General features: G+C 37.9%; 5 protein-coding genes and 1 non-coding gene across 6 annotated transcripts; 5 read left to right on the top strand and 1 right to left on the bottom strand.

Annotated features, from left to right (window-relative positions):
- The first annotated feature begins 425 nt into the window (after positions 1-425).
- On the top strand, positions 426-3479 carry LOC137735486 (ras-related protein RABC2a-like). Its single transcript, XM_068474918.1, has 6 exons — positions 426-766; positions 1419-1487; positions 1687-1752; positions 2077-2198; positions 2340-2468; positions 2619-3479. Exons 1-6 carry the CDS (start codon positions 622-624, stop codon positions 2727-2729), a joined length of 642 nt encoding a protein of 213 aa, XP_068331019.1. The 5' UTR covers positions 426-621; the 3' UTR covers positions 2730-3479.
- Positions 3480-4118: 639 nt separating this feature from the next.
- On the bottom strand, positions 4119-5999 carry LOC137734384 (putative pentatricopeptide repeat-containing protein At3g49142). The gene has a single exon (XM_068473661.1). The coding sequence runs from the start codon at positions 5997-5999 to the stop codon at positions 4119-4121; it is 1881 nt and encodes a 626-aa protein (XP_068329762.1).
- Positions 6000-6956: 957 nt separating this feature from the next.
- Positions 6957-11316, top strand: LOC137734382 (monocopper oxidase-like protein SKU5). The gene is made up of 8 exons (XM_068473660.1): positions 6957-7106; positions 7372-7481; positions 7562-7832; positions 7924-8053; positions 8175-8535; positions 8838-9206; positions 9309-9569; positions 11298-11316. The coding sequence occupies exons 1-8, from the start codon at positions 6957-6959 to the stop codon at positions 11314-11316; spliced, it is 1671 nt and encodes a 556-aa protein (XP_068329761.1).
- A 203-nt stretch (positions 11317-11519) lies between these two features.
- Positions 11520-11638, top strand: LOC137735774 (5S ribosomal RNA). Its single transcript, XR_011068686.1, has one exon. It is a non-coding gene; the product is annotated as a 5S ribosomal RNA (ribosomal RNA).
- Positions 11639-14757: 3119 nt separating this feature from the next.
- On the top strand, positions 14758-17581 carry LOC137734381 (monocopper oxidase-like protein SKU5). Its single transcript, XM_068473659.1, has 8 exons — positions 14758-14886; positions 14994-15103; positions 15458-15728; positions 15821-15950; positions 16126-16483; positions 16608-16976; positions 17108-17364; positions 17502-17581. Exons 1-8 carry the CDS (start codon positions 14758-14760, stop codon positions 17579-17581), a joined length of 1704 nt encoding a protein of 567 aa, XP_068329760.1.
- A 928-nt stretch (positions 17582-18509) lies between these two features.
- On the top strand, positions 18510-20139 carry LOC137734380 (metalloendoproteinase 2-MMP-like). The gene is made up of 2 exons (XM_068473658.1): positions 18510-18516; positions 18820-20139. The coding sequence occupies exons 1-2, from the start codon at positions 18510-18512 to the stop codon at positions 19851-19853; spliced, it is 1041 nt and encodes a 346-aa protein (XP_068329759.1). The 3' UTR covers positions 19854-20139.
- The last annotated feature ends 7507 nt before the right edge of the window (positions 20140-27646 follow it).

Raw genomic sequence — 27646 nt, 5'->3', positions numbered from 1 at the left:
CTTTAATGTTATGGGGTATGATATCCACACATTTCTTTTTACTTCTCCCACACTTTTTTGATTTTCGACCATCAGATTGGATGAGTTGAAGAAGATTAACGGACAGAAATAAATAAGGCTGTGTGAGAAGTAAAATGGGTGTGTGTGGATAGCACACCCCTAACGTTATATTTATTTTCACTACACAACAAGTAAAGAGTTTTGAGTTTATAAATAACAAGGAGGATGTTTAATATATATGTGTTGAGTTTGAATTCTAGCTCAATTCTTATTCTTTTTAAAATAGAATATCGTTGTGTCGAAGAAAATTGTTGTCTAAATTATTGTGTAATGATTAATATATGATTCAGCCATTTGTACAACATAACCAGATCTCGTTGAACAATTTACACGTATGCTACAGTCCTACCCTCCAACCCCACCTGTCTCCCCCAACCTCAGGAAGTTTCCCATTTTCCATCTCTCTCTCTCTCTCTCCCCCTCCTCTCGTTCTTGTGTTTTATCAAAAATAAACAGAGCCACCTTCACATAACTAAACAAGAATTGAGAAATAGTGAAAGCTTTTTGTTGTTATTTAATTAATTTGATGAGTGTAAATTGAGTTAAAACCAGCATCAAAGAATGAAGGGTTCTTCACCAAAAGGAGGGAGCCACAATTATGATTACTCGTTCAAGATTTTGCTGACTGGTGATTCTGGTGTTGGAAAGAGCAGCCTTCTCCTCAGCTTCATCTCCACTTTTGTTCAAGACTTGCCTCCTACCATTGGTAATTTTTTGAAGTTTATCTCCCACGATTTTCAATTGATATCGTTTTTTTTTTTTTTTTGAAATTCATGAATCAGTGACATGTTCAAGTGCTTATTTTGGTTCTAATTAACTCTTTAAACACCCAGTTTTTGTTTCTTTATGTTGCAAATACCATCTAGACCTGGGGTTAGTCAAGGTAAGTCAAGTTAGCTCGAGAAGTGTGCTCCTTCTAAGTTTGAATCACTCTTCTCGTGGTTTAGATGAATTTTGTGTAAATTATCTAGAAAAATATTCAAGTAAGCGACGGTTTGCATAAGATAATTTCTGTATTTAGGGTTAGAAATATAGTTTGCATGTATATCCGCTTATATTTTCATGTCCTCAAACAGTTATCATGCAATTGTAGTTGGGGACAATAATAGCTTTTATCTGGCTTGCATCTCGTAAATACCGATTTCAGTGTAATTACTCACTTCCCTAAACGGAGCAGAACTCCTTGTGATTCCTATACAATTGTTAGGTTTCCGGCATATGCCTTGCTCTTTGCCGGCGGACTAATTTCCGCTATTTTCATGTGGAAGTTTCGAGGCGAATTGTGAAATTCTTGATTGACTGTAATTTTCGTATTGTCATTATATTTGGTGCTGATGTGCATTACCAACCATTTGAAGGTGTGGATTTTAAGGTCAAGCAGATTTTAGTTGGCGGAAAGAGATTGAAGCTTACAATCTGGGACACAGGTATTCAGTGGACCTAACTATAATCTGTCAACTTCCTTGTGACTTCAACAAGGGAATATATTCTCGTCATTAGTTTTCTTTCAATACTAAAACGTTGATTTTACTTGGCTTTTAAGCAAATTGTTGATTTTATACTTGACTTCAAGAAAAAAATATTCTCCTCGTTTATTCGTCAAGTATTTTTCTTTTGGTTTTGCAGCTGGACAGGAGAGGTTTGGAACGGTAATAAGCTCTTATTACAGAGGCGCACATGGTATCATTCTTGGTACGTATGTCGTATGTCATTGCGTTTATGTAAACCTTACATTACGCATTTTTTGAGTGGTTTTCAATTATCAGAAGCAAAGGAAAAGGGTGCTTGGCCATTGAAAACATAATATTCCGTTGCACTTTGATATATATATATATATATATATATATATATATATATATATATATTTATATTTTCACAATAGAGGTGACTTAGAAGTTCATAACATCTCTTTTCGACTCTGACTCTCCCATTCCAGTTGTTTTTCTTTCTGTTGCTTCGAAAGTAGCTGCTTCAGAAAAAAAGTCTGACTGATCTGCCATTTGATTTCAATCTTAGTGTATGACGTGACACGGCGAGAAACCTTTACAAACTTGTTGAATATCTGGGCGAAGGAAGTAGAGACGTACTCCACTAATCCCGAGTGTATCAAAATTCTAGTAGGGAATAAAGTTGACAGGGTAAGTTTGTTTGTGCTGTGGTTTCTTAAACTTCTTTCTTTTAGTATATGCTCCGAGTTTCATTTAGTATATGCTGTGAGTTTTCCTGCTTCTCGAAGCTGCTGTTGATATCTGATTCCTATATTGTTCAACACTTTCCAGGAAAACGAGAGGGCTGTAACTCGAGAAGAGGGCATGGCTCTTGCACAGGAGCATAATTGTTTGTTTCTTGAATGCAGTGCGAAAACTAGAGAAAATGTTCAACAATGCTTTAAAGATCTCACACTGAAGGTATATTCTTTTGGAACGGCTTGCACTTTTTCAACTTCAGACATATGAACCAACTGATTTTCTGTCGAGTTTGCTGCAATAATTCCCTAACTCCCATGGCATGGTTCAAGGCTTTCATTTAACTTCGTTGCAATCCTAATATTTTGACAGATGATGGAGGTGCCGAGTTTACTAGACAGTGGATCTGTAGAAGTGAAGAGACACATTTTGAAGCAGAAACAAGAAGATCGATTTCCTTGCAATGGTGATTGCTGTTCTTAATGACAACGCTAGAGAACGTTGGTACAAGAATTGGTGTAATGACAATTGGCGGCTGTGTACTCTTCGAAGAGCTTTTGTCAAGCCATTGCCATCACTCCCATTACCATTTTGAGAACTAAGGGTATAGTAAAAAGGTTCTGGTTTAGCTATATTTGTTTGGACATCGAACTTAGTATTACGCAGAAGGTGTTAGTAGTTTGCTTGAGTTTTAGTCAATTTGCTTAGGGCATTTCAGAGAAATACAGATTAGAGAGTACTGGTTGGAAAAACAATAAAATAAATCGCTCTGTATTGATGAATGTCTGTAAATTATATGAGATGTACAGAAACTGAACAGTACAGAAAACGGCTTCGATGTACAAATGGAAAGTGGGATTTTGCATCCTTATTTGAGTTTTTAGCATTTTTCTTCAATCATGTTTTCATTCATTGTTGTTCATGAGAACGAAATCCCTCATTGTTTTCGTCCGTGTGAAAAATGTGACGAATGAACTCAGGAAGATCCATTCAATCTCGGAATCATTCTCGTTACTACTCCCACCGTTGTTGGTCCTCTTGACATAACATTCGGCTCTCTGGTTCGGTAGGAAAGAAACGAGTAGAGCCAATGACCAGTTCCGCTATGGAGCCACATGTATACCAAGAAGACAGCTAAAACCCTAAAACACTAGTCTCATCAAAATGCCTTGGCCGGAGTCCGCCGGACGTTGTCTTTCTGTACAATATAACTCAACTTCACCAGATAACGTCATCTTAGTTTCCGATCTGCCATCAAACCATGGTTTTTGTGAGCTTCGAAGAGGATTGACAATGTATTCTGCTTATGAAACCGGATTCACTAAAATAATCCCACAAAATTAGCACCAAAACTTGTACACAAGTCCCTATCTAATCACTACAATAATCTTCATAGACAAAATGGCAGCTAAAGCATTACAGCGCCAGAACGTTTTAGCCATCTTTTCACCTCCGAAAGCCTTATGCTTTGCACAAAGCTGGAATATAACTCAGTTAAATTGTCTACTCAAAGTCTCCGACAAACTTGAACCTCCAACGTAACAAGAAACAAACCGTCCTAGACTCGGCCTGTCCTCTTCACATGCGTATTACTCAGTTAAGCCCATGACACATTATGGAGGAGCTTTCCAATCTTCCAAGCTTCTAAGAGGGGTTCGTGAATGTGTCCGCTGCTGAGCGAAAATTCTCAACTCGTAGCAGTCACTCGAAATATTTGTTCGGGGGTTTTGGTTTAGCTCTCTCTTTAGCGACATGGTTAAAGTGGGAAGCTTGCATGAGAATTTGATGATTTGGATATGGTCGATGGTAACAGTGCCCTTGCATCTTTCGAACAAGTCGTACCTTTGATTAATGCGAAACTAAACTCCTTTATCACCAATAATCTCCACAGGAACAGTTCCCATCTTTAAAATGATGGAACCTATTCAAGTCTCTTACAATTATCTCCCGTTTGTAGATTCTCGATATTAGCTTGGTGGCTGTGTGGCAATCTCCACAGATTCGAAGGTTCTTGGTCACTCGAAGAACTACTCCAGGACTAGTATTAAGAAGTCCAAAGGCAATGGCAAGCTTTTCACTGTGGGTTGTCAGGCTATGTTCTTTCTCCTCCTCACTAACATCATGCAAAACAAAGCTAGTGTCAGGTACATAACCGGCTGCCTTAATTTTCTTTGGTAACTCGTCCAGCAAGAACTCGTAAATTTCTTTTGCTTGAGGGTGAGATGTATCTCCACCAAGAAACAAGTGAGCTTTCCCATTGACCTCTGTCCAACTGCATCCAGGGTTCTTCTTCACGCCTTGAGCTTTCAAAAGAACTCTCAAATTGTCCACTTCCTTCCACATGCCGGCTTCAGCATATATGTTTGACAGCATGACATAGTTGCCACTATTTTCTGGTTCTAAGATGAATAGACTTCTTGCTGCAATTTCAGCAATTTCCAAGTTATGGTATTTCCGACAAGCCGATAACATTGCACCCCAAATGCTTGGCCCTGCTTGCATTGGCATTTTACTTATAAGATCTTTAGCTTCCGCCAAGCGCCCTGCACGACCCAGAAGATCAACAACACAAGCATAATGTTCAACCCTGGGTTCGACAGAGTATACTGTTTTCATGTAATCAAAGTATTTTAGGCCAACATCAACAAGCCCTGAATGGCTGCATCCTGATAACAACCCCGTGAATGTAATGTTATCAGGTTGAACCCCGGCCACGATCATGTCCTCAAAGGTGGAAACAGCTTCTGATCCGCGTCCATGTGAGGCATAAGCTGTTATCATTGTATTCCATGCAACTAAATTATTTTGAGTTCGACGTACTCTTTCGAAACACTGACGAGCATCCAAGAGGCTCCCACATTTAGCATACATTGCGAGGAGTGCTGTCTGTATGGAAACATTAGACTCTAAACCAATCCTGCTCGCAAAGTTGTGAATATTTCTCCCTCGCTCGAGGGCAGCTGAATGTGCACATGCAGGAAGAACACTTATTATCGTCACCCAGTTCGGCTTAACCTTTGAATCTTTCTTCAACATCTCATCAAACAAAAACAATGCTTGCTCCGCAAGCCCATTTTGAGTGTACCCCGATATCATAGCCGTCCAAGAAACAATATTTCTGCCCGGCATTTGCCCAAACAAATCCTCAGCAAGACAAATCTCCCCATCTTTCATGTACCCCGCAATCAACGCATTCCAAGACGAAACATCTCTCACAGTCATTTTATCGAACAGCCTACGTGCATCTCTCATATCACAGCATTTCACATACATGTTGATCAAAGAAGTCCCAACATACATATCAGATTCCAACCCAACGCTCAAACTCAACCCATGAACACATTTTCCAATCCAAATCCTCGACAGTTCCGCACAACACTTGAGAACAAAAGGGTACGTAAAGCTGTCTCCTTTAAGCCCTAAACAATGCATTCTGCCATAGATTTCCATGGTTTCCTCAGAGAACCCATGTAGCGTATACGCCCGAATGATCGAATTATACAGAAGCGTTGATGGATTGTTTACTCTGTGGAAGATAGCGACGGCTGAGTCGAGATCATCTGAGCTTGCATACATTGCGACCATCTTGGCGCCGAGATATGCATCGGGTTCGAACCCACGTAGGGCCATCTGCGCGTGGACTTGTTGGCCTAGTTTCAGCAAGTTCTTGGCAGTCAAGGACTGAAAAATTGGTGCATAGAATGAAACGAAGCGTGGATCTTGTGCCAGCAGTGGTTTTAGGAGGGTGCGCATGCTTGCGTGCGGTGAAAGCAATGCAGCACGGGTTTTGGGTAGTGGAGGAGAAGGACGTTAAATTTGAGGAAAAGAGAACGGACCCTATTTTTTCATACCATGTTAAACAATTTGTTGGAAGAAAAGGCATTGCTCCAATTTTACTTATTGATTAGTTGATTCTTTGAATTAATAAAAGAATAATATTTGGTTACTCAAGAATGGATAAAAAATTTTACTCAAAATTTTTAATGGACGATTTATAAATTTTTGTGCTTGTAATCAAATCAGTCTTATAAATGATTCTGTAAAAATCGCTGCAAAAAAATAAATAAAACTAATCTTATTTAGTCAACAATTGTAACAAATAGATAGACGATTCTTAATACTACAATTAAATGATTAAACCAAACTGTCTCAAAATGATGCTTCTAGCACTATATATTAGTTTTGAATATCAAATCCCTAATTAATTGATTAAACCAAACTGTCTCAAATTGATGCTTCGAGCACTATATATTAGTTTTTGGTATCAAATCCCTAATTACGAAGCAAAATACAAAGTCCTCTCTGAAAAAACAAGAACCAAAAAAGATAATCTCGAAATTGATACACGTGGTAGAGGACATGTACGAAATGAAGATTAGCTAAGAGTTGATCAAAACAAAGCCATGACTAATTCATCTAACCAGCCGGCTTGCTTTATCTTGGTCACTAATATTTGTTGTGCTTTTGACAGAAAGAAATAAATAAATAAATAAAAATTGCATGGTGTACTACTATTTCTATTACTTTAGGTGTTAGATATCAACGATTGATCCTAATTCCCAGCTGTTTCCTTTCCTATTCCCTGCTTGTTTTTTCCCTCCCTTTGTTACTTACGTATATAATATAAGCTTACATGGCCGATTTGCAAACACAAGAAAACCAGAAACGCAGAAAAACCAGAACCTGCATTGCAAATTTAGGCCTTCAAACATGGCCTATACCGGCTTTAACCGCTGCTCGATTGCGTGGGCAGTTCTGATAGCAGTAGTTCTTGTTGCTAGAACCAATGCTATTGACATATTTCTGGAATGGCATGTTACACTTGATACCACACTCAAGCCTGTGACCCGAGATCAACCTGTAAGAAGAAGAACAAAACCTAGTTTTTAGTAGTTTTTTTTTCTTTGAAACAAACAATATTATCTATGCTAAGGGGGTGAGAAAGTAAACTAAGCCTGACACTGGGCTAATCATAATAATATAGTTCAAATTTGCCTTTGGCGAGAATTGAACCTAAGGACTAATCACTTACAAGTGAAGGAATAGCACTAGTTTTTAGTAGTTAGTTCTCGGCCGTTCCAATTTGCTAATAATGGTTGTTCTAAATTTCCTTGATTTCAAGCAGGTTATCGCGATTAATGGATTGTTCCCGGGGCCACTTATCAACGCCACTACGAATGATTTTGTTCATGTGAACATCTTTAACGACATGGATGAACCTCTTCTCTTTACATGGTATGTAACAAATAATTAATTTTTGCATAGAGTTCAAATGTTGGTCTGAGAACTTGAGAAAAATTGTGTTGCTGGTGTAGGAATGGCATACAGCAAAGGTTAAACTCATGGCAAGATGGAGTTTCTGGAACAAACTGCCCGATTCAACCTGGTACAAACTGGACTTATGTGTTCCAGACCAAGGATCAGATCGGCAGTTTCTTCTACTTCCCTTCCATCAAGTTCCACAAGGCTGCTGGAGGATTCGGACCTATACGTGTCATCAACCGCAATGTCATTGCCGTCCCCTTCCCCAGACCAGAAGCTGAATTTGATATCCTTATTGGCGATTGGTTTTATGACAGTTACCAGGTCTTTTACTTGATACTTTGTTCATGAACAACATCAATTTGCTCCATTTCTTTTGGCTGACACAATTTTTTTGGGCATGAAATTCGAATAGAGTACTAGGGCATTGATGGGCACTCCTCTAGTGGCTTACCACGGAATCCCTGATATAATTTTGATGAATGGCAAAGGCCCTTTTGGTAACCCCATGTCAAAATCCTATGAATCATTCAATGTCACACAAGGTACTTTAATTCAGATTCCAATTACTGAATTCAAATCTCACAAACAACAATTGTTACTGCTATTTAATTTACGTATGATAGCGTGACCAATATTTCATATGATGTCATATTTGTTACGCAGGGATGACTTACAGGTTGAGAATATCAAACGTGGGGAATGCTTTGAGTTTCAATTTCAGGATTCAAAACCATCAAATGGTGCTGGTTGAAACAGAAGGATCCTACACTGATCAGATCGCGTTGGATTCTCTGGATGTGCATGTCGGCCAATCATACTCGGTTCTTGTCACTGCTAACCAAAATGCAGCTGATTATTACATGGTGGCATCTCCCAAGTTGGTCAACACGTCTGAATTTACTAGCCTTGTGGGCATTGGGGTTTTGCACTATTCCAATTCAGTCTCACAAGTTAGTGGGCCTCTGCCTGATGGCCCTGACCCTTTTGATTTAGATTTCTCAGTCGATCAAGCCAAATCTATTAGGTAAGAAAGCTTCATCAACAACAATTAATTATTGCTTAGTACTGGAACATTCTCGTACAAACTATACAATGTTACCTATTTAAGTGTTATTGCATAGGTGGGCGAGGGATTTGTACTTTAGGGTATTGTGTTTATTGTCATACATGTTTATAACGTAGTGTCGATTAGTAAATTATGTGATAATGTTGCATTCTACGGTTTCAGTGGAAAACTACTTGTATATGCTATATCATCAGCTTGGAATAATTCTCATCATACACATTCTAATGTCCCCATTTAATTTGTTCCTTCACCATGATCAGGTGGAACTTGACTGCAGGAGCTGCTAGGCCTAACCCACAAGGAACCTTCAATGCGTCAAATGTGACCCTATCTCAAACCTTCATCCTCCAAAGTTCAGTAGCTGACCTTGGTGACGAACCACGTTATGTTGTCAACAATGTGTCATATAGAACACCAGAAACCCCGTTGAAACTCGCCGATTACTATGTCAATGGCACTGGTGTGTACCAACTTGATGCTTTTCCGACTCATTATGTCAATGACGATGCTGAATATGGAGTGTCCGTCGTGACCGGAATCCACAAAGGGTGGATAGAAATTGTGTTCATGAATACTTTGGATGCCATGGATTCTTGGCATTTAGATGGTTTTGGATTTTATGTCGTTGGGTAAGTAAAAAACTTATACATCTGACATGTTATGTTTTTAGACTATTAATATGTCTATCAGATTAACAGTCGGACCACATTATCTATGGTAATTATCTGCAGGTTTGGGAATGGAGATTGGTCGACGGATTCACGGGACACATACAACCTCTACGATCCTGTTGTGAGATCAACAATCCAAGTGTACCCTGGAGGATGGACTGTAGTGTATGCATTCCTTGACAACCCTGGGATGTGGAACTTGAGATCTCAACTGTTAAAGCATTGGTACTTAGGGCAAGAACTCTATGTGAGAGTTTTTGATGCTGACCCTAACCCTGCTAAGGAGCGCCCACCACCCGAAAACCTCCTTCGATGTGGTTAGTGCATTCCGTTAATTCCATGATTAAGCCCTTCAATTTGTTTTCAATAGTCATAATTTAATCTTTAATTGAAACCCTAGCTAATCTTTGACTTTATTTCTTCTATGTGGAAATTGCAGGAATTTTCTCTTCTGCTCCGGCTCCAGCTCCAGCTCCAGCTTCATGGACTTGATGCTGATTGGGAATGACCTTAATTAGTAGAATTATAGATGCATTGTGAATAACTAGCTAGTAAACTGCACACACAACTATGAGTGAGCTTGAGTGAGGCTAGAATAAATTTATTTGTTTATTTAATTTTAAATAGGATTGGCTATGTTTACATGGTTGTGATGCTGGTGTAAAAAACAACAAAATTTATGCTGCATGTAATTACTATCCCGTCGGAATGAGTGGGGTGGAACGAATAAATATCTAAAATCATTAAGGGTAAAAATACGCCTCCACAATTGAACAAAAAGTGGAGGATGTGGGTCCCTTCTCTTTTATATCTTTAATCATTTTGTTTAATTGTTCTATTTCCTTTTTGTCGATAATGAGCATATCTTTAGGCCGATGATCGTAGCACCTAAAGGAACTCCCCTTATTTATCTTGATACGAATCTCTGATTAAGTTAGCTCTTCCGCACTTGATTGCTTTCTTTGTCACACTTTACTTTGGGCACCGTAGCATTAGAAAGAAGGTCAAATTAAACCCCAAAAAAAGTGATCCAAAAATGAATCTGCCCTAAAGTTTCAAGGTATGTTTGACCTTTATTTCATAATATTTGCTTCTTGCACCTAGATGCCAGAAAGATTGAGTGAGATAAGTGCACTAGCATCCGGTCGCACCAAGTGTTAGACTACGGAGAGAAGCAAGCCCCTACCTGTCTACTTAGAGAACCTGAGCCCAAGCCTAGGGAAGATTATTGACTGAACTAGTAGTTTGATAGGAAATTGTTCATGCTCAATCTCTCGCTTAGTCTAGTCGAATGAATGAGAAGGTAACTCCCTTTCATGATCTTGAGGTTAGAGTAGACAAACACTCTTTCTGCGCCCAGCTTCAAGCCAAAAAATTATAGTGAGGTAGAGTTCCCTCAGTTGCAACATGCCATGTATGAGGAATTGTCAGTCTTGCAGAAGACGTCGTTCATTACCTTATTAGATAAAGAAGGGCTCAAACCTCTTCCTGACGGAAATACCACCATTGAGGGAAATTCAGACTCACTCTTGGTATCAATTCTGAGAAGACTTTTGCCCATAATTTTTATTTTAGTTCAATTTTGATGAAAGAGTTAGAATGGTATATTTTTGAAGTTTTAATTGATGAATAATGTTCTATTAATAATTAATTTGATTTGCAAATAATGTAAAAATATTATATAAGCACACATGTAAACCTCCAAACATTTTTTTGCTTTTCTGTTTTACAACTTTAAACTTAATTCATTGGCTTTATTACTGGAGTACGGATCCTCGCCAGATCCTCTTTGTGAGGATTCTAGGGATCCGTGAGTCGTATCTATTTATTGTACATCGTTCAGTCATAAATCATTTAAAAAATTTTATTTAAAAATAAACATAAACAGTACTTGACAAAAACTAACCGCACAATGTACGATGAACGGACACAATTGACGGATCCTCAGGATCCTCACCAAAAGGATTCAGAGAGGATCTTGTTGGTTATTACTGAACTCCCTTTGGTTGCATGTTGGTGGTCTTTATGGTATTCTTGCTATTTAATAAGCAAAGCTATCACCACTTAGTACTATGGTTTAGTGGTATTTTTCTTCACTTATAAGTGAGATGCCTTAGGTAATTGGATTCTCATCAAAGGTGATTTTGAACCACATTATTGCTAGTTCATTGTGAGGCTTAATCCACCCTCTTCCCCCTTAATGTAGATATATAATATCGTTTCTTAATATAAAAAATAAAATAAAATATAAAAAAAGGCAAAGCTACCATTGGATGCGATCATTCCAACTTACATGCATTGGATCCCATCAGAACTCTGAAGTTAAACAAATTTGGACGAGAGTAGTACTAGAATGGGTGACCTCCTGGGAAGTCCTTGTGTTGCATCCCCACACCTATTTTGGGAAAAAAAATTGAAAGAAAAACAATTATGGATCCTCTTAAGCATTGTTTGCTATATATGATTGGATTGAAATGGATAAACCATCAACTTTTTTTTTTTTTTTTTTTTCCTACAAATGATATTATCTACATTAAAGTGTGAGGAGTAGGCTAAGCCTCACACTAGGCTAGCTATAATAATGTAGTTCAAATTCATCTTTGGCGAGAATCAAATCTAAGACCTTTCACTTACAAGTAAATATAAAGAAGAATATCACTAGACCATATTTGATACTTATTAATCTTGGTCTTAGTATATTTATTATTATTAGTGTCAATATCAATATTGATCCAGGCCTCAATATCGACCTTCATTTTAAGACAAATCGAGAATTCTCCAATCAAAATATTTTCCATTCGTATTTTTATCCATATCTCGAATATCATCTTCTGTCATATTAAATGATTTTTGTTTATGTGTGTTGTAGTACTGAGTGGCGGATAAGACACTATTTTTAAGGTATGTTGGAAAAAGAAACATTAACGAAAATTGTGACAAACATAGAGATATGAGAAGGGTTACTCAAAAAGAAAATTTATCCATTCAATCCTCCCATGAAGATTAGAATGAAGAAGTTTTCTTCATGTCTAATTTTCTTCTAGTCCTTTCAAAATAGAAAATTATTCTCATCTACTTTCAATATGGTATAAATTTAGGGATTATCATTTCCAATCCGATACTTTATACCAACGAATCCTTGGAATAATAGTCCGAAGCCATTCCTCCCTCAACGACAAGCAATCAAAACAGGAGAGTGCATGATTTGGAAACATGCCGTACCCATCAAATATTTGAGACTTTTTATTTTTTTATTTTTTGTTGTAACATTTATTTTTGTTATAAAGATGCTTTACTCAAAACGAAATGACAGCCTAAATATTTTATGAGAAATTTTATTTGAACCCTTATAACTTTTTTTTACACTTAATTTACTCTCTACGCTTATATTATTTTTAATTAAAAAACTAATATCTTTTAAACTCAAGTTTATTACCTAATCTACCCTCACAAACTCAATTCAACATGTAAATTTATCTTTACACTCATTTAGGAAATAAAATTCCAATTGAATAATTTTTATTAGAGAACTAATTTGAATAAAATCCCAAATTGCATAAGCATAAAGTCATATGGCATGCTTTCGTTAATGTAATACAGTATTATGTTGTAATTGATGTAGTACAACATTATTCTATGTAGAAATTAATAGAATTTCTTAAGATGATGTGCCCCGTTGCTGGAGCTGCTGCGTACATCACTATGGTTCCCATCGCTATTGTTGCTAGCTAATTTGTTTGTATTTTGGTGTCTCTTTGTTGTGGTATCTGCTGGATCCTAATGAACCAATTTTCAGTTATTCCATGATCTAAGGTAAGTGGTAGCAAGCAACATGCTCATTTACTTTAGTAATAAGTGGTAGCAAACCCTTGTTTCTTTAGGTTAGCCCTAGATTTTCAACCATGGTGATGGAGTGGATTCGAGGAAACCAAATTGGCAGGGGAGGCTTCGCCACCATTTACACAGCGAAACACAATAACTCATCTTTTCAACGTTCAAGATTGATGGTTGTGAATTGAAACTTAAAAACCCATCTTCTCAACTCTAAAAAAAATTGAAATCAAACGAAAAAAATTGCATAAATCAATTCATACCTTAGTTGGAGGATTTAAAACTCCAAAATCATCAGCCATTGATAATAATAATAATAATAATAATTTAAAAAAAAAAAAAAAAAAAAAAAGCTTGTTTTCTCTATAAGAGCTCTTAGTGTTTTAGCCGGAATGAACGTACGTAGGATAAATATTGCGTGAATCTAGGGGTTTTTTTTTTTTTTGAACAAATGATATTTTTACATTAAAAGAGGAGGGGGGGGGGGGAGTAGGCTAAGCCTCACGGGTGTAGAAAGAGGTTATACGAGTTCAAATAAAAAATTTTATATTTTATTTATAACTAAACATGAAATTAGGGGTTAAAGTGTCTTCTTTTATTATAGAATAACAAAGTCATCCTTCAAAACTGAAAATTATAACAAAAAATTAACAAAATAATCTGTTGTACCATATTTGGGACTCACTTTCTAGGGCTCACTCATTAGCCATGAGCTATGTACGAAAGAGGGAAAGGAAACCCTTGTCTTATAAAAAGGATCTCTCACCCTCACTTTAGGAGGGTGAAAATTTTCTAACATCTCTACTCTCTCAAAAAGATAATAAGTCACCATGTGCAATGTAACTCTCATACATAGTGAAACTAGATTTACTCTAATGTGGACATAGCCCCAACGTGGGGTAAACCACAATATTTTACGTGTGTTCTTGCGATATTTCACATGTGTTCTTGTGTTTGTGTAATTTTACGGTCAAATGTAAGTTGGTTCAAAATCAACCCGATTTTGTACATAATCAATAGAGCATACGTGTACGTTCTACTAAATGTGACAGTATATTTTGCATTTTCCGGAAAGAATATCAGATAGAGATGAAAGCTGGATCTAACATCTTGTTGCGTGCACGTCGGATTAATATAAAAATGTATAAGAACCTTTTTACCTTTTCTTCTTTGATTTACAACTATAAAACAAACTTGTAAGGGTCTTCAGGTTAATTGTGACGTAGTATAAAATAATGTCCAACGATCTCGCAATGTTGTAAAGTTTATTTGAAATTCAATCATCTTCAACAGAAGCCCAACTCAGTCAGATTTCTCTTTCAAAATAAAAACAAATACTTCTTCCAAATAGTGTGCTAAGCCAAACCTCGTGCACGGCCTCCTAAAGTGCTGAGAAAAACAAGGAAATCTTGTTCTCATTTAATTCAAATGTGCCTCTACAATTTTTGTCATCTTTTTCCTTGGCTCTTTGTGTTTACACCTGATCAAAGTGCCGTAGCGATCTTATTTTGTTTGTTTTGGCAGGCGTTTATGATCACTATGCTATTAATTTAAAGGACTATATAATTAATTAGTAGCTCATTAGCCTTTAATTACGTGAGAATACACAAGGAGGAGGAGGAGGAGGGTAGTTTAGTGCAGGCTTTGCAGGATTCGAAGAAATTGAAGTCCATGTGAAATGGCATGGCCAAGTGTTCCTGCAACTCTTCTCATATTCTTTGCCCTAGCAGTTTCTGCTGAGGATATATTTCTTGACTGGCACGTCACACTTGACACAAGCATCAAACCGGCATCTGTCGACCAACCGGTATGAACAACATCACAGATTAAGTGTTCAAAATTTGATTTTTATTGTATTTGTTTTATTTTATCTTCTTTGTTTTCCCTGAGATCTTTTACAATTGGTAAATTCAGGTTATCGCCATCAACGGGCAGTTTCCAGGGCCACTAATCAATGGCACAACCAATGATATGTTTCATGTCAATGTGTTTAATGAAATGGATGAACCGCTGCTCATAACTTGGTATGGCCAAATATCGTGTGTTAGTATGATCTGTAGTGGATTGTGTTAAATTGATGCATAATTAGTGTTCCAAAAAAAAAAATAAAAAAAAAATTTAAGTCCCCTTAAAATCATATTTATTGATCAATATTCTCTCATTCAAGTTTAGAACTAGAAGAAAGACTAAGAAATTAAGTCTAAGATAAACTGAGAGAGATCTAGTTCCCACACTCCATTTGTCAACGCAATTTTTTGTGTGTCAAGTATTAAGTTATTTGAAGTGCAGATAGAGAAAAAGTGCCAAAATCACTAGCATTTAGGGAAATATTGATTTGACATTTAGAGCCCTAAAGATTGAGGGTTGTAATGGTGCAGGAATGGCATACAACAAAGACGAAACTCTTGGCAAGATGGAGTATCAGGCACAAACTGTCCTATTCTTCCTGGCAACAACTGGACTTATATGTTCCAGTTCAAGGATCAAATTGGCACTTTTTCCTACTTCCCCTCACTCAAATTCCAGAAAGCCGGAGGATCTTTTGGTCCAATTCGCGTCAATAATCATGCAGTTATCCAAGTACCATTTCCGAAACCAGAAGCAGAATTTGATCTTCTCATTGGTGACTGGTACGAAAGAAGCTACAAGGTACGTAATTCACAACCGACCGACATGTTATTGATCGACAAATGTGAACTGTGACCAAAATATGTAAATTTGTTGCTCTAATCATGTAACAGGAAGTTAGGTCCTTGATGAGCACCAAGTCCATGGCCTACAACAGCACCCCTGATAAAATTTTGATGAATGGAAAAGCTGCATATTTGGTACCTCCTACAGAAGGCCAGGAGTCTTTAAATGTTGCAAGGGGTACGTACAATGATGAGAATACATTTATCAAGTTTTTCTACATTTTGGTTAATCGCATTTGGAATATGCTGATATTATTTGCACCGTTAACTTTCAAATGTCGATACGTGGTTGATATGGCATCACTCTATATATGCAAATATTTACGATTAAATATGCTATTATATATATGCAGGGAAGACTTACAGAATTAGGATATCAAATGTTGGGACGACATGGAGCTTCAATTTTAGGATTCAAAGTCACAGAATGGTTTTGGTTGAAACAGAAGGATCCTATACAAATAAAATTACATTGGACTCTCTTGATGTTCATGTTGGGCAGTCCTACTCTGTGCTTGTCACAGCTGACCAAACTGTTTCAGACTATTACATGGTGGCAAGTCCTAAACTGTTCAAAGCTACAGATGTGAGCAAATTTGGCATTGGTGTACTGCACTATGATAACTCCACCACACCTGCCAGTGGGCCTCTTCCAACTGGTCCTGACCCATTCGATCGAGAATTCTCCATCAATCAAGCTAAGTCCATTAGGTAGCTCGAGACTTCTTCATTCGTTGCTAATTGATTTTGGGTTAGCGTTCAGAGTGATCATCTTGTCTTGTGATTATTGTATTATATTCGCCATTTAATGATTGAAACTTTTTGTCTTGTGAAGGTTGAACTTGACCACAGGGGCTGCAAGGCCTAATCCTCAAGGATCCTTCAATGTACATAATGTGACATTGTCACAGACATTCATATTGCATTCATCCACTGCAGAAATTTTTGGTTTACCTCAGTTTACCGTCAACAATGTGTCTTACTTGGCCCCAGACACACCACTAAAGTTGGCCGATCAGTTTCTCAATGGGTCGGGAATTTACGATCTTGATAAATTTTCTACCAACTCTTCAAATGTTGAATCCGTACGTGGAGTTTTTGTTGCCACGGGAACCCATAAGGGGTGGATAGAACTTGTTTTCCAGAATGATTTGGAGGACATGGATGCTTGGCACTTGGATGGATTTGGATTCTTTGTTGTTGGGTAAGTACAAGTCTAACATTTTTAACGTTTCTTGTCGCTCAAGTATTAGTCCCATTGATTAAATCCAACAGTATATAACATATCAAACTCTGATATTTCATGCCAATATCGTGTCTCGAAATTTATTTCAGTTTTGGAGCTGGAAAATGGAAGCCTGAGTCGCGCTCTACTTACAACCTTTATGATCCGGTCGTGCGATCTACTGTGCAAGTGTACCCTGGCGGATGGAGTGCAGTTTATGCATACCTTGACAACCCAGGAATGTGGAATTTGAGGTCACAACACTTGAAAAATTGGTATTTAGGGGAGGAGCTTTATGTGAGGGTGTATGATGCTGATCCCAACCCTGCCAAGGAAAAGCCTCCTCCATCTAACCTCCTTCTATGTGGTCAGTAGTACTGTTGTTAATTGTACCCCGTCACCTTAATTTCTCAGTCATTATTAATTAATTAAGTTAATAATCCTCTTGTCTTGCTTAAATAATATCTTAAATTTATTTATTCTTTTATATTTTCATTTTTGCAGGAGCGTTGGCTCCTTCTCCGCCTGCAGCTCCGCCACCGAAGCCATCTAATGCACCATCTTTGCAAACAGCAGCAGGGTAATACTTGATTAATTATTCAAAGTATTAATTACTCCTGATTATTTTTATTTTAATTTGGAAAAAATGTAATCCTCTAATTCAAAGCTAACCTATCTTTCCTTCTTGTTTGCATGTTTGTAGGTTTCACATTGCTTTCATCTGCATTGTTGCAACATCCTTTCAAATTTCACGAGGATTATCAAATTTTTTATAGGGATACCAAAATGGCCTTAGAATATACATTGACAAAGGGGGAGGTGCGAACACTTTCAGAGGCATTACAGTAATTAAGTTTTTATTGTAATAATGTTGAGATTTGATTTCTCACCTAGCCAATGAAGTGAACGACAACCCTTTCATCTATCCATATTGACATGTAAATTAATAAATCATGTGAACGTGTGCAGCATATAAACATATTCGAACTTCTTAATTGAGAAACATATTAATCACTTGAGCTAAAAACTCATTGCTTAACCTTCTCTAGATTGACGACTATGTTCACACAAGAAACCCAAAAAAAAAAAAAAAAAGAGGAAGGGACTTGGACATTACTCATGCAATTACACTTGTTGCAAGAATGTCAAACATAAAACGACCATGTTCACACAAGAAACCAAAAATAAAAAATAAAAAGAAAGAGGAAGGTACTTGGACATTACTCATGCAATTACACTTGTAGCAAGAATGCCAAACATAAAACAAGCTTACATTTAACCCATTTGACAAAATGGTGTCACTAACAATCCAGAAAATTTGTAATCCCTTACCCTTTTTAGAATATCCAGCACAAGAAACCGTGTTTTTCGCTTGGACTAGGCACCAGTCAAAGTATATTACAAATAGAAATGAATGACGCAGTGCGTCAACAAAACTAATTAAGCATTGGCCAATAGAGATGAATGACTTAGTCCGTCAACAAAACTAATTAAGTATTGGCCTAAAGACCGATGACAAGTGAAAGGAGACCGAACTCATACAAGTCTAACATTGAATTCCAATTCCCACTTAGTATTACTGTCCAGTGATATTTTTTTCACTTATAAGTGAGTGGTTTTAAATTCAATTCTTGCAAAAGACGAATTTAAACAACATTATTACTAGTCCATTGTGTGACTTAGCCCACCTTAATCTCTTGTGTAGATAACATGGTTTGTTCAATTTTTTTTATTTTATTTATTGAATTCCGATTAACGAGATTTCCAAGTCCTATAACGTGTAAGACTTTGTTGATATGCTGCAATGCTCATCTATAAATAGAAGCAAAGGAACTCAAGACCAACACAATAAAACCCCTTCACTCATCTCTCTATCTATCTAGCTACCAAATCCCGGAAATGGCCTCGAAAACGGCCGGCTTGTTTTGCGTAGTCTTTTCCCTCTTGATCTTTGTGTTGCTATCTCAAAAAACTCTTGCAAAACCTACTGATCACCATGATCATAAGCATGACTCCTTCGAGTTCATTCAATACTTGGAGGGATGCCACAAAGGTCAAAACGTCAGTGGGTTGCAAGAGCTCAAAAAATACCTCACCAAATTCGGCTACTTGAATTATGATCATTCAAAACATGCTGATGATGACGAGTTTGATGACCTTCTAGAGTCTGCCATCAAGTCATACCAGAAAAGCTACCATTTAAAAGTCACCGGAAGCTTAGACACTACCACGGCAAAACAAATGATGGTGCCCAGATGTGGTGTGCCAGATGTTGTAAACGGCACGCGAAAGGGAAGCAAAAAGCACAACCGCAAACTCAAGTCCATCCATGGAGTTTCTCATTATGAGTTCTTCTTCCCTGGACCTCGAAGATGGCCATCTACACAAACCCATCTGAGATATCGCTTTGCTTCGAGTGCAAGGCAAGTCCCCGGCACAGAGAATGTAAGGTCTATATGTGCACAAGCATTTCAGAGATGGGCACAAGTGACCACTTTTACATTTGAGGAAGTTCCTTCTACTTCAGCGGCTGACATTACCATTGGCTTCCACCGTGGCAACCATGGAGATGGATCCTCATTTGACGGCTTCAAAGGGACTTACGCGCATGCGAATCCGCCTAAAGGTGGAAACTTCCATTTTGATGCAGATGAGACATGGAGTGCCAATCCAGGGCCGAATGAGATAGACTTGGAATCCGTTGCTGTACACGAGATAGGCCATCTTCTGGGGCTTAATCACAATCCTGATCTCCCCGATGCAATCATGTATCCCTACTTTGAATATGGGATGGTGAAACGTGATCTGAATAGGGATGACATTGATGGTATACGTACTTTGTATGGTTTACAGTAGCAAACACATCATAGATTGTTATTACTACATTGATAAGAAGATGGAGTGAGGTGACTGCAAGTCCCTATATATAAAGAAAATAAATGATTTTTGGTACAAGATATATATACATTTTTGCATTGATGAAGATGTAAAATTTTTTAACCTTTTTTATTTTTGGTTGCAGATGTTATAATAAAAGTGCTTCTAAGTCTTTATGGTATTTCATTTATTCTTTTCGCGCGATTTGGTTTCATTGTCCCCTCGAGAGGTCTAGGTTCCTCAAGTCCTTATGCTATTTCTTGTATAGTTTTTTTCGATCGCTCTACTTCTTTTATCTAAATTTTGTTGTGGGTGTGTTTGGAAGGATGCGAGTGTTCTATCGAGGGCTAGGTTCCTTTTATAAACATAACTGTGAGGATCAATGACTTGTCAATCATATCATTTGATTCTCGAGTAACTTATTTAGATGACTTGATTTTCTAAGTGATCTTATGGCCCGGTATGGTTAGAATAATAGAGTTTTAACCTCTGATTAGCCTTTTATGTGATCGCTATTTAGTAAGACTTATTATGGTGGGACATTGGTTGATTGGACTATGATTTGGTAAATCTCTCCTTCCTATAATAGGATGGGGAGAAACTCTAGTCAATATAAAAGGCATGTCCCTGCTCTCACAACAATTATTCTCATACAAAATACCAAAACCATATTCTCTTGGTCGAGAACACTTTTGGTTGCTAAGAGTAGAAAACTCATTTGTCACCTGCAAGAGTTACGTCTTTCACATTCTACAGATAAATTCAAGCCACATCTTTCACATTCTACGGATAAGTTCATCTCTATTTTATATTGATTCAATTCATTATATTCATTATCCTAATGTGTTGTTGTATGACAGGGAATTTACCACACATGCAAACGGGCTAAAAACTCCTATAATACTTACAAGAATGACAAGGTTATTGTAGTATAAACGGATGTTGCAAGGTCGTTCTCTACATAGATTATTAAATAATTCAAAACAAACCAAATTCCAACTAATTATTGTAAAATAGAAATTTGAGATAATTGCTTTTTATGACCTAATTTAAAAAACGAATTTAATTAATAAAAATAAAACAATTTGCAATATTAAAGCTGAAAGAAAAGGAAAAGTTTTGGAGAAATCAAAATAAGAAAGCACTAGAGTTCCACCATCACCTTGCAATCCTATGAAATTTTACCAATTATTTATGATCTACACATGCCACTTTGAAGGTTAGGTTTTCCTAATTTATATTCTACTTGGAACCTCCAACATAGAACGTATATCTAGCATGCAACCCGTTCGGATGTTCGGATCAAATCTAAACATGAAAGACTCATTAATTATGCTCTATGAAAACCCTTTGAAAAACCATGCAGCCCCTAAGACGTGGTGTTCATCTTAAGTGAAATTACAATTATTAATCACAGAAGCCAACGTCAATTTCAGGGAACCTTCCTACCAAAATTGCATCAAATTACTTTTCCTAAAGATCCTAATAGTGATCAGACATTAAGACAATTAGATAGTTTTAATCACGGTAATTAATAATTCAAAGTAGGCATGCAATCAATCATAAGCAATTAAATAAAAATTACATATTCATGCTAAGGCTCAAGGCTTCACCCTAGCAAAATGAATTAGTTACGCATATTCATAATTGAAATCATAGAAAATATTATTAAGAATAAAAGGAATGAAAACACCTCAAAGTAGAAAATCTCCAAGAACTCTTGACACGCCCCGACCCCGATATTCCCCGAATACCAGGATAGGCACGTGCTGGCCGACACCCGAGGGTGACAAAAGCCATTTATTGAGTGCAAATGCTAAAAACAAGGGACAAATAAGGCTTATAAATATAAAAGAATAATTAATATGCAAATAAGGACCGTGTTCAGAGCACACCTCTAATCTAGAACACTAAAAGAAAATAATATAAAATTGAATGAAACGAAGGAGTGGGTCCTACACCGAGAGGACTCGAAGATGCCGATGCGGAAGTGCTTGGACGTCGGGATTGTATGCCTCGATTCTAAGTCCTGAAGGGGGCGCAAAACAAACATGAGTGGACCAAGTTGATATATATATATATATATATATATATATATAATAAAACAATTATCAACATACTAACCCCCAAATTTTATGAAAACACAAATATATAATGATAAACATAGGTTTTCCGAAACCTAGCATGTCGTGCAATGTCTCAAATCATAATTCGCATAAATAATAAACACTAGTGAATATCCGATAACTCTTCAGGCCCCATGCCGGCTTCCCGTCTCTGAGCCGACAGTCAGAGGAAAATACATTTCAGGCCCCATGCCGGCTTCCCGTCTCTGAGCAGACAGTCAGAGGAAAACACACTCCAGGCCCTATGCCAACACCAAACCGTCGCCCGCGACGGACCGGATCTATCCCTACGTCCCGTAACGGAAAAGACTACTAGGTAAGTACAAAATCAGTGAACATACATATATTGAAAATCAACTTCATAGTATAAAGTCATGCATCATCTATACTATAAAGAGGTGTTCTAAACATGTTCTAAATATCATATCGTCATCCATCAGATATTCTATAAGAACATGGGTTATAGGAAAAATAGTAATTCAAACTAGCCTCAGTAAGCATGTTATCTCGTAAAACGTTCATAAAACATAATCATCAAATCATGAATTTCATGTATGCATTTATACTATCAAAACATGCATTTTTAGAAGGGGTCCACTCACAGTACTTCGCCGTCGAAAAGCCACGCCATCTAGCGAAGTAGGAAACGCCACAGATAAACATCCTTAAGCACATAAAGGGTACATTTAGTCAAACTCTACTCAAACGAATGAATTTTGGAAAACGGACATCGGAAACGGGTTCAGGACGTCGAAATTAGCCTAGGAGGGGTCCCGCACAAAAACCCAAAAAGTCAACGTTCAAAGTCAACGTTGACCGTTGACCGTTCAAAGTCAAAGTCAACGCTGACCGTTGACCGGGTCCGGGTCAACGGTCAGACCGGGTCCGGGTGAGCAGGTCAAACGGGTCTGGGCTTGGATCCGGGTTGGGTTAAAGTGTTTGGACTTGGGTTGGATCCGGGTTTGGGCCTAAGGGTTTGGGTCTAATGGGTTTAGGGTTAACGGGCTGAAGGCCCTAAAGAAAACGGCCCAAAGGCCTTTGAATTAACAAAACAAAAATAAATAAATAAAAAAGGTTGGGTTGGGCTGCCCAGGGTTTTGGGCTTGGCAGGAAAGGCCCAAAGGCCTTGGGTTTTGGTGGTTCACCGGATTCCAAGGAAGGAGAAGGTCGGATTTCGGCCGGAGAATTCCCAAGCTCCGTTAGAGCTCAAAACTCAACCAAAACATGTCATTGAATATACCACATTGAAGCCCCGAAGGTAAGGAATCGAAATATACCCTTGGTTCCCGTCATCGTGGTCGGAGTTGGCCGGAAAATAGCCTGGAAGCCACGGGTGTCCGCCGGAAACTGGGTAAGATTCAAATGAGTATAACTTTTTCAATACTCAATGAAATTGGGTGAAACAAAAAGGAAAGTTGTATTACTCAGCAGGACGAAGAGATTGATACCTTGCACGCAGGCCAACTCGCCGTGGTTTGGCCGGAAATTTCCTCGAAAGGGGCGGTGCTCGCCGGAAAACTGGGAAATGCCTCCGAGGTGGTTTCTTCATGGTTTGACGTCCAAAACACAACCACGGGGTTTGAAAAGAATTATAGGTGTGGGCATAGGTGTGTGTGTGTGTGTGTTCTTGTCGGAGAAAATAGCACCGAGAGGGGGGAAAGGAGAGAGCACGGTAGAGAAGAGAGAGTGAGGGAGAAGAGAGAGACTTTTCAGAAAAATAAAATAAAATAAAAGGGAAAGGGAAAGGAACCGGGGAACAAAACAGGGGGTGGGCCCCGTGGGCTCACCAATTAAGGCTCAAAAATAATTTTAAAAAAGAAAGTATCTCTCAAACTTAGTGAAAATACAAAAATACTCATTTTCTTCCGTAAATCCCGGAACGGGTTGTTACAACTCTAGCAATTACTCTATGTCTCCAAAGTAGCATAAAAGAAAGCGTACAAAGTAGCATAAAAGAAAGCGTAGCCCTAAAACTAGGGCTTACTAAAACCTTAAATATCTCCCTAAAAGCCAGCGGCAAAATCCCTAAGAACCAATTCTCTTATTTCCACTGGGAAGCTGACCAATTAATAAAATATATTAGAACATAAAGTCCTAATTAAGCTAGGAGAATCTGCCAATTACTTGTCCAGCCACGTTTTAGTTTCAGATATCCTCCAAATCCGGCCCATGATAGCTTGTTTTGAAGATCGGGACGTTCTGAACACATCTCCAGAAGACCACGAACCCATCCGAGATCATCTTGGGCACTAAAAATGCAAGTCAAGCCCAAAACGTCACTATTCCAGCACCGCGCATTGCTCCTTTATTTTATTGCCAAAAAATCATCGCTTGGTAGAAAAATCTGATATTTTGATACGATCAAGCTAACTGACTCATGAACGTCCTCCAACTATAATTACTCAAAAATTCGTCCATTTGACCATGTTTTGTTCCAGAGGAAGTCGGATGTCCTATATTGAAAATATAAATCAAAGTATTAAAATTCTACCAAAATAATTACTAAAACATACTAAGAGTAGGTAAAATATACAATATGAAATTGACTCATCATTGTACTTTTCAGAATATATCTGACATATGGTATCAAAATCAAACAACAAGTTTAGGGTCCAATTATAGCTAACCTGTTTGAGTAAATTTTGACACAAGTAAAAGCACAGTTTGTTTGTTGTTTTGGTTGGATGTCTTTTACCTATCGATCATGAATCTTCCGATTACTTTTATACTGTTTGCACGAGGATTCTCTAATTACAATTTTGCAAAAATTCATGGCAAAAACAGCACTCCCATTTATTTAATAATAATAAATAAATAAAGGGAAAACAAAGGGGAAATTGATGTTTCCTTGCATGTTTTCTTTGGCTTCTTTCTCTTCCTGGCGTGGGCGAGTCGAAACTTGAGACTTAAAATGTTTTTTTTTTTTTTTTTTTTTTTGGGCTTTTGGCTCTATTCGGTGTTTTCCAGTAAGAATTTTCTCCGCAAAGGTATGAAATTATTGTTCGCAATTTAATCTACCTAATTTGGTGGAATTGATATTAAGCTTTTGGTTCCAACTGAATTGAGAACTAGATAAAGGTTTTGTTGATTCTGGGCAATCAGCCTTCTTTTTCTTCTTCAAATTCTCCATCTCAAAATTGACTAGGTTGAGAATTTACGCTTCCTCTTATTGCTTTGTAAAATCTAGCCTTCAAAAAATTTTAAGAATTTTGGTTACTTTGCTTATATTTTGATTACTCAAATCACGCCAACAATGATGAGTTTTGATAACCTTCTAGAGTCCGCCATCAAGTCACACCAGAAAAGCTACCATTTAAAAGTCACAAGAAGCTTAGACACTGCCACGGCGAAACAAATGATGGTGCCAAGATGTGGTGTGCCGGATGTTGTCAACGGCGCCCCAAGGGGAAACAAAATGCACAACCGCAAGCTCAAGTCCATCCATGAAGTTTCTCATTACGAGTGCTTCTTCCCTGGACCGCAAAGATAGCCTCACGGCCACCTACAAAAACCCCAGATATCGCTTTGCTTCGAGTGCAAGTCAAGTCCCAGGATGTAGTTATGTATTCTGAAAACTATAGTGCATTAAGTAGTTTCACTCTGCAAAGCTCTACGATGTGGTTTTTTTTTTTTTTTTTTTTGAACAAACGATAGTATCTAGACGGGGGTGGGGGAGTGGGAAGCCTTACAATGGGCTTGCATTAATAATGTGGTTCAACTTTGCCTTTGGCGAGAATCCAACTTAAGATCTCTCACTTACAAGCGAAGAGGAATACCACTAGATCATAGTACTAAGTGGCGTGTTATGTATTCTGAAAACTATAGTTCCCATCCCTGAACAGGTCTAGCCATGAGATTTCGAAGGGCCGTGTGTAAACTTAAACTAAGTCCTAACATGATTTAACACAATAATACAGAAGAAAAAATTTAGCGTGAATCGGTGCCATAAATTAAGCAGTCGGTGTTTAATTGACAAATTGAACATTGCTAACTTTTTGGTGCATTAGGGGACAGTAAGCATGGCTCACTATTCCAACTCCACATCGAACATAGACTACTTTCTTGCCGTGGATCTTTCCCACCTGGAATCGCCAGCCTGCAACACCACACTGCCTCTCAGATTAGCTAAAGTAAAATATGCGATGCCTCAAAAGGGTAGGGGAAAAAAATAGAAAAGAATCTGAGATAACAATTGTGGCAAGCTCAGAAATCCACAGAAGGATGCTTTCATTAGGCTTAAAAGCCGCGGTCTGTAGAAACAAACGTCTCCGTGTTGGGGAAAAAACTTAGAGTACACAACTCTAACACAAGTGTTGAAGAAACAATACAAGTAAACAAATTACTTGTATTACACAAACAAAATATTACAACACTCTCAAAGGACACTCTTAGAAGCAATGACACTCACTTACTTTCTAGAGACACATTCTAAATCACTCACACTACTACAAGACTATTCTTGCTTCTCACTCTTACTTGATTGCTTGCTTGCTTGATTACAGGCTTACTTGGTTGCCTACTTCTACTTCTTGATTTCTTGGTCGGTTACTTACAATACACACACAACACACACCTATGTATAGGTGGTGTTGACCGACTACAATTGCCCACCGCCATTGGGCTTTGTATGGCAGCCACACAATTGTACAAGTAGCTAGATCTTTCTAGCTAATGATCATGCATTGCCACCGACATGCTTTCCTAATTGGCCTTATGTTTTCCTAGTTTCTAGTACATTCTAATTACAAACAAACATAATTAATCATGGCTAGAAACGTCTAGCACATTTGCATGCACCAACCACCTCCCATGCACATTTGAATCTCCATAACCTTCTAGCTAGTACCACCGACATAGTATTTTGCTAGAGTTGTCTAGCATCCAAACACCAATTAGGCTGGTGTTGATCTTCAACACTCCTCCTCAACACCAGCTCATTCCTTCCTTCATGCTGAGTTGACGACGAAGCTTTTTCATGCCCACCCATTTTCATGATATGGGCTTCACAACTCTTCGCTTTGGCATTAGATTCCAAGCTTGATTTAGCTCCGTTGCAGTGACCTCTTCTCCCAACTTTGAGCCACTCAGGTTCAACTATTTCTTCTTTTATGGCTACGTTGGCGTATTTAGGATTTGGTTTCCGAATTCTTGTTGACCTTCTTGGTTGTGATTATGGAGTTGATACTTCCACTTCACTAGGTCTAACTTCTTCTGGTTGTTGATATACGTCAGCTTGCCAAGGGTTTTGGGGCACTGCTTGCTCAACACCATCACCATCAAGTGAATCCTCAGACTCATTTGGTCTCGACTGAATTCGAACAGTTTGCTCCCCTATCTTTTGCTGCAACTTATCTTCTATTTCTCTTGAATCAGGCAATGCCTCCTTTTCTGAGGACCACCAAGAAGATGCTTCATCAAACACCACATCTCGTGATGTGTAACACCTTCCATTCGTAGGATCACAACATTTCCACCCTTTTCTTTGGCTGTCGTATCCCACAAAGATACATCGGATTGCCTTCTTGTCAAACTTGCTATGTAAATGACTTGGAACAAATGCGTAGCACACACAGCCAAAGACTCGAAAGTAACTAACTGTAGGTTTCATATCCCACAGTTTCTCAAAGGGTGAGACAAATTCTAACC

This window comes from Pyrus communis, chromosome 5, assembly GCF_963583255.1.
Source record: "Pyrus communis chromosome 5, drPyrComm1.1, whole genome shotgun sequence".
NCBI lineage: Eukaryota > Viridiplantae > Streptophyta > Magnoliopsida > Rosales > Rosaceae > Pyrus > Pyrus communis.
Note: the sequence above shows the minus strand (reverse complement) of the source record. Positions and strands in the feature narration are given on the sequence as shown.

What these genes read in the sequence shown, in the direction of transcription:
- LOC137735486 (XM_068474918.1), top strand. Translation starts at nt 622, where the DNA reads ATGAAGGGTTCTTCACCAAAAGGAGGGAGCCACAATTATGATTACTCG. An exon ending in AGACTTGCCTCCTACCATTG is followed by an intron (nt 767 to 1,418) that starts GTAATTTTTTGA and finishes AACCATTTGAAG; the next exon opens with GTGTGGATTTTAAGGTCAAG. An exon ending in GCTTACAATCTGGGACACAG is followed by an intron (nt 1,488 to 1,686) that starts GTATTCAGTGGA and finishes TTGGTTTTGCAG; the next exon opens with CTGGACAGGAGAGGTTTGGA.
- LOC137734384 (XM_068473661.1), bottom strand. Translation starts at nt 5,999, where the DNA reads ATGCGCACCCTCCTAAAACCACTGCTGGCACAAGATCCACGCTTCGTT.
- LOC137734382 (XM_068473660.1), top strand. Translation starts at nt 6,957, where the DNA reads ATGGCCTATACCGGCTTTAACCGCTGCTCGATTGCGTGGGCAGTTCTG. An exon ending in CTGTGACCCGAGATCAACCT is followed by an intron (nt 7,107 to 7,371) that starts GTAAGAAGAAGA and finishes GATTTCAAGCAG; the next exon opens with GTTATCGCGATTAATGGATT. An exon ending in GGTTTTATGACAGTTACCAG is followed by an intron (nt 7,833 to 7,923) that starts GTCTTTTACTTG and finishes AAATTCGAATAG; the next exon opens with AGTACTAGGGCATTGATGGG.
- LOC137734381 (XM_068473659.1), top strand. Translation starts at nt 14,758, where the DNA reads ATGGCATGGCCAAGTGTTCCTGCAACTCTTCTCATATTCTTTGCCCTA. An exon ending in GGTACGAAAGAAGCTACAAG is followed by an intron (nt 15,729 to 15,820) that starts GTACGTAATTCA and finishes ATCATGTAACAG; the next exon opens with GAAGTTAGGTCCTTGATGAG. An exon ending in GTCTTTAAATGTTGCAAGGG is followed by an intron (nt 15,951 to 16,125) that starts GTACGTACAATG and finishes ATATATATGCAG; the next exon opens with GGAAGACTTACAGAATTAGG.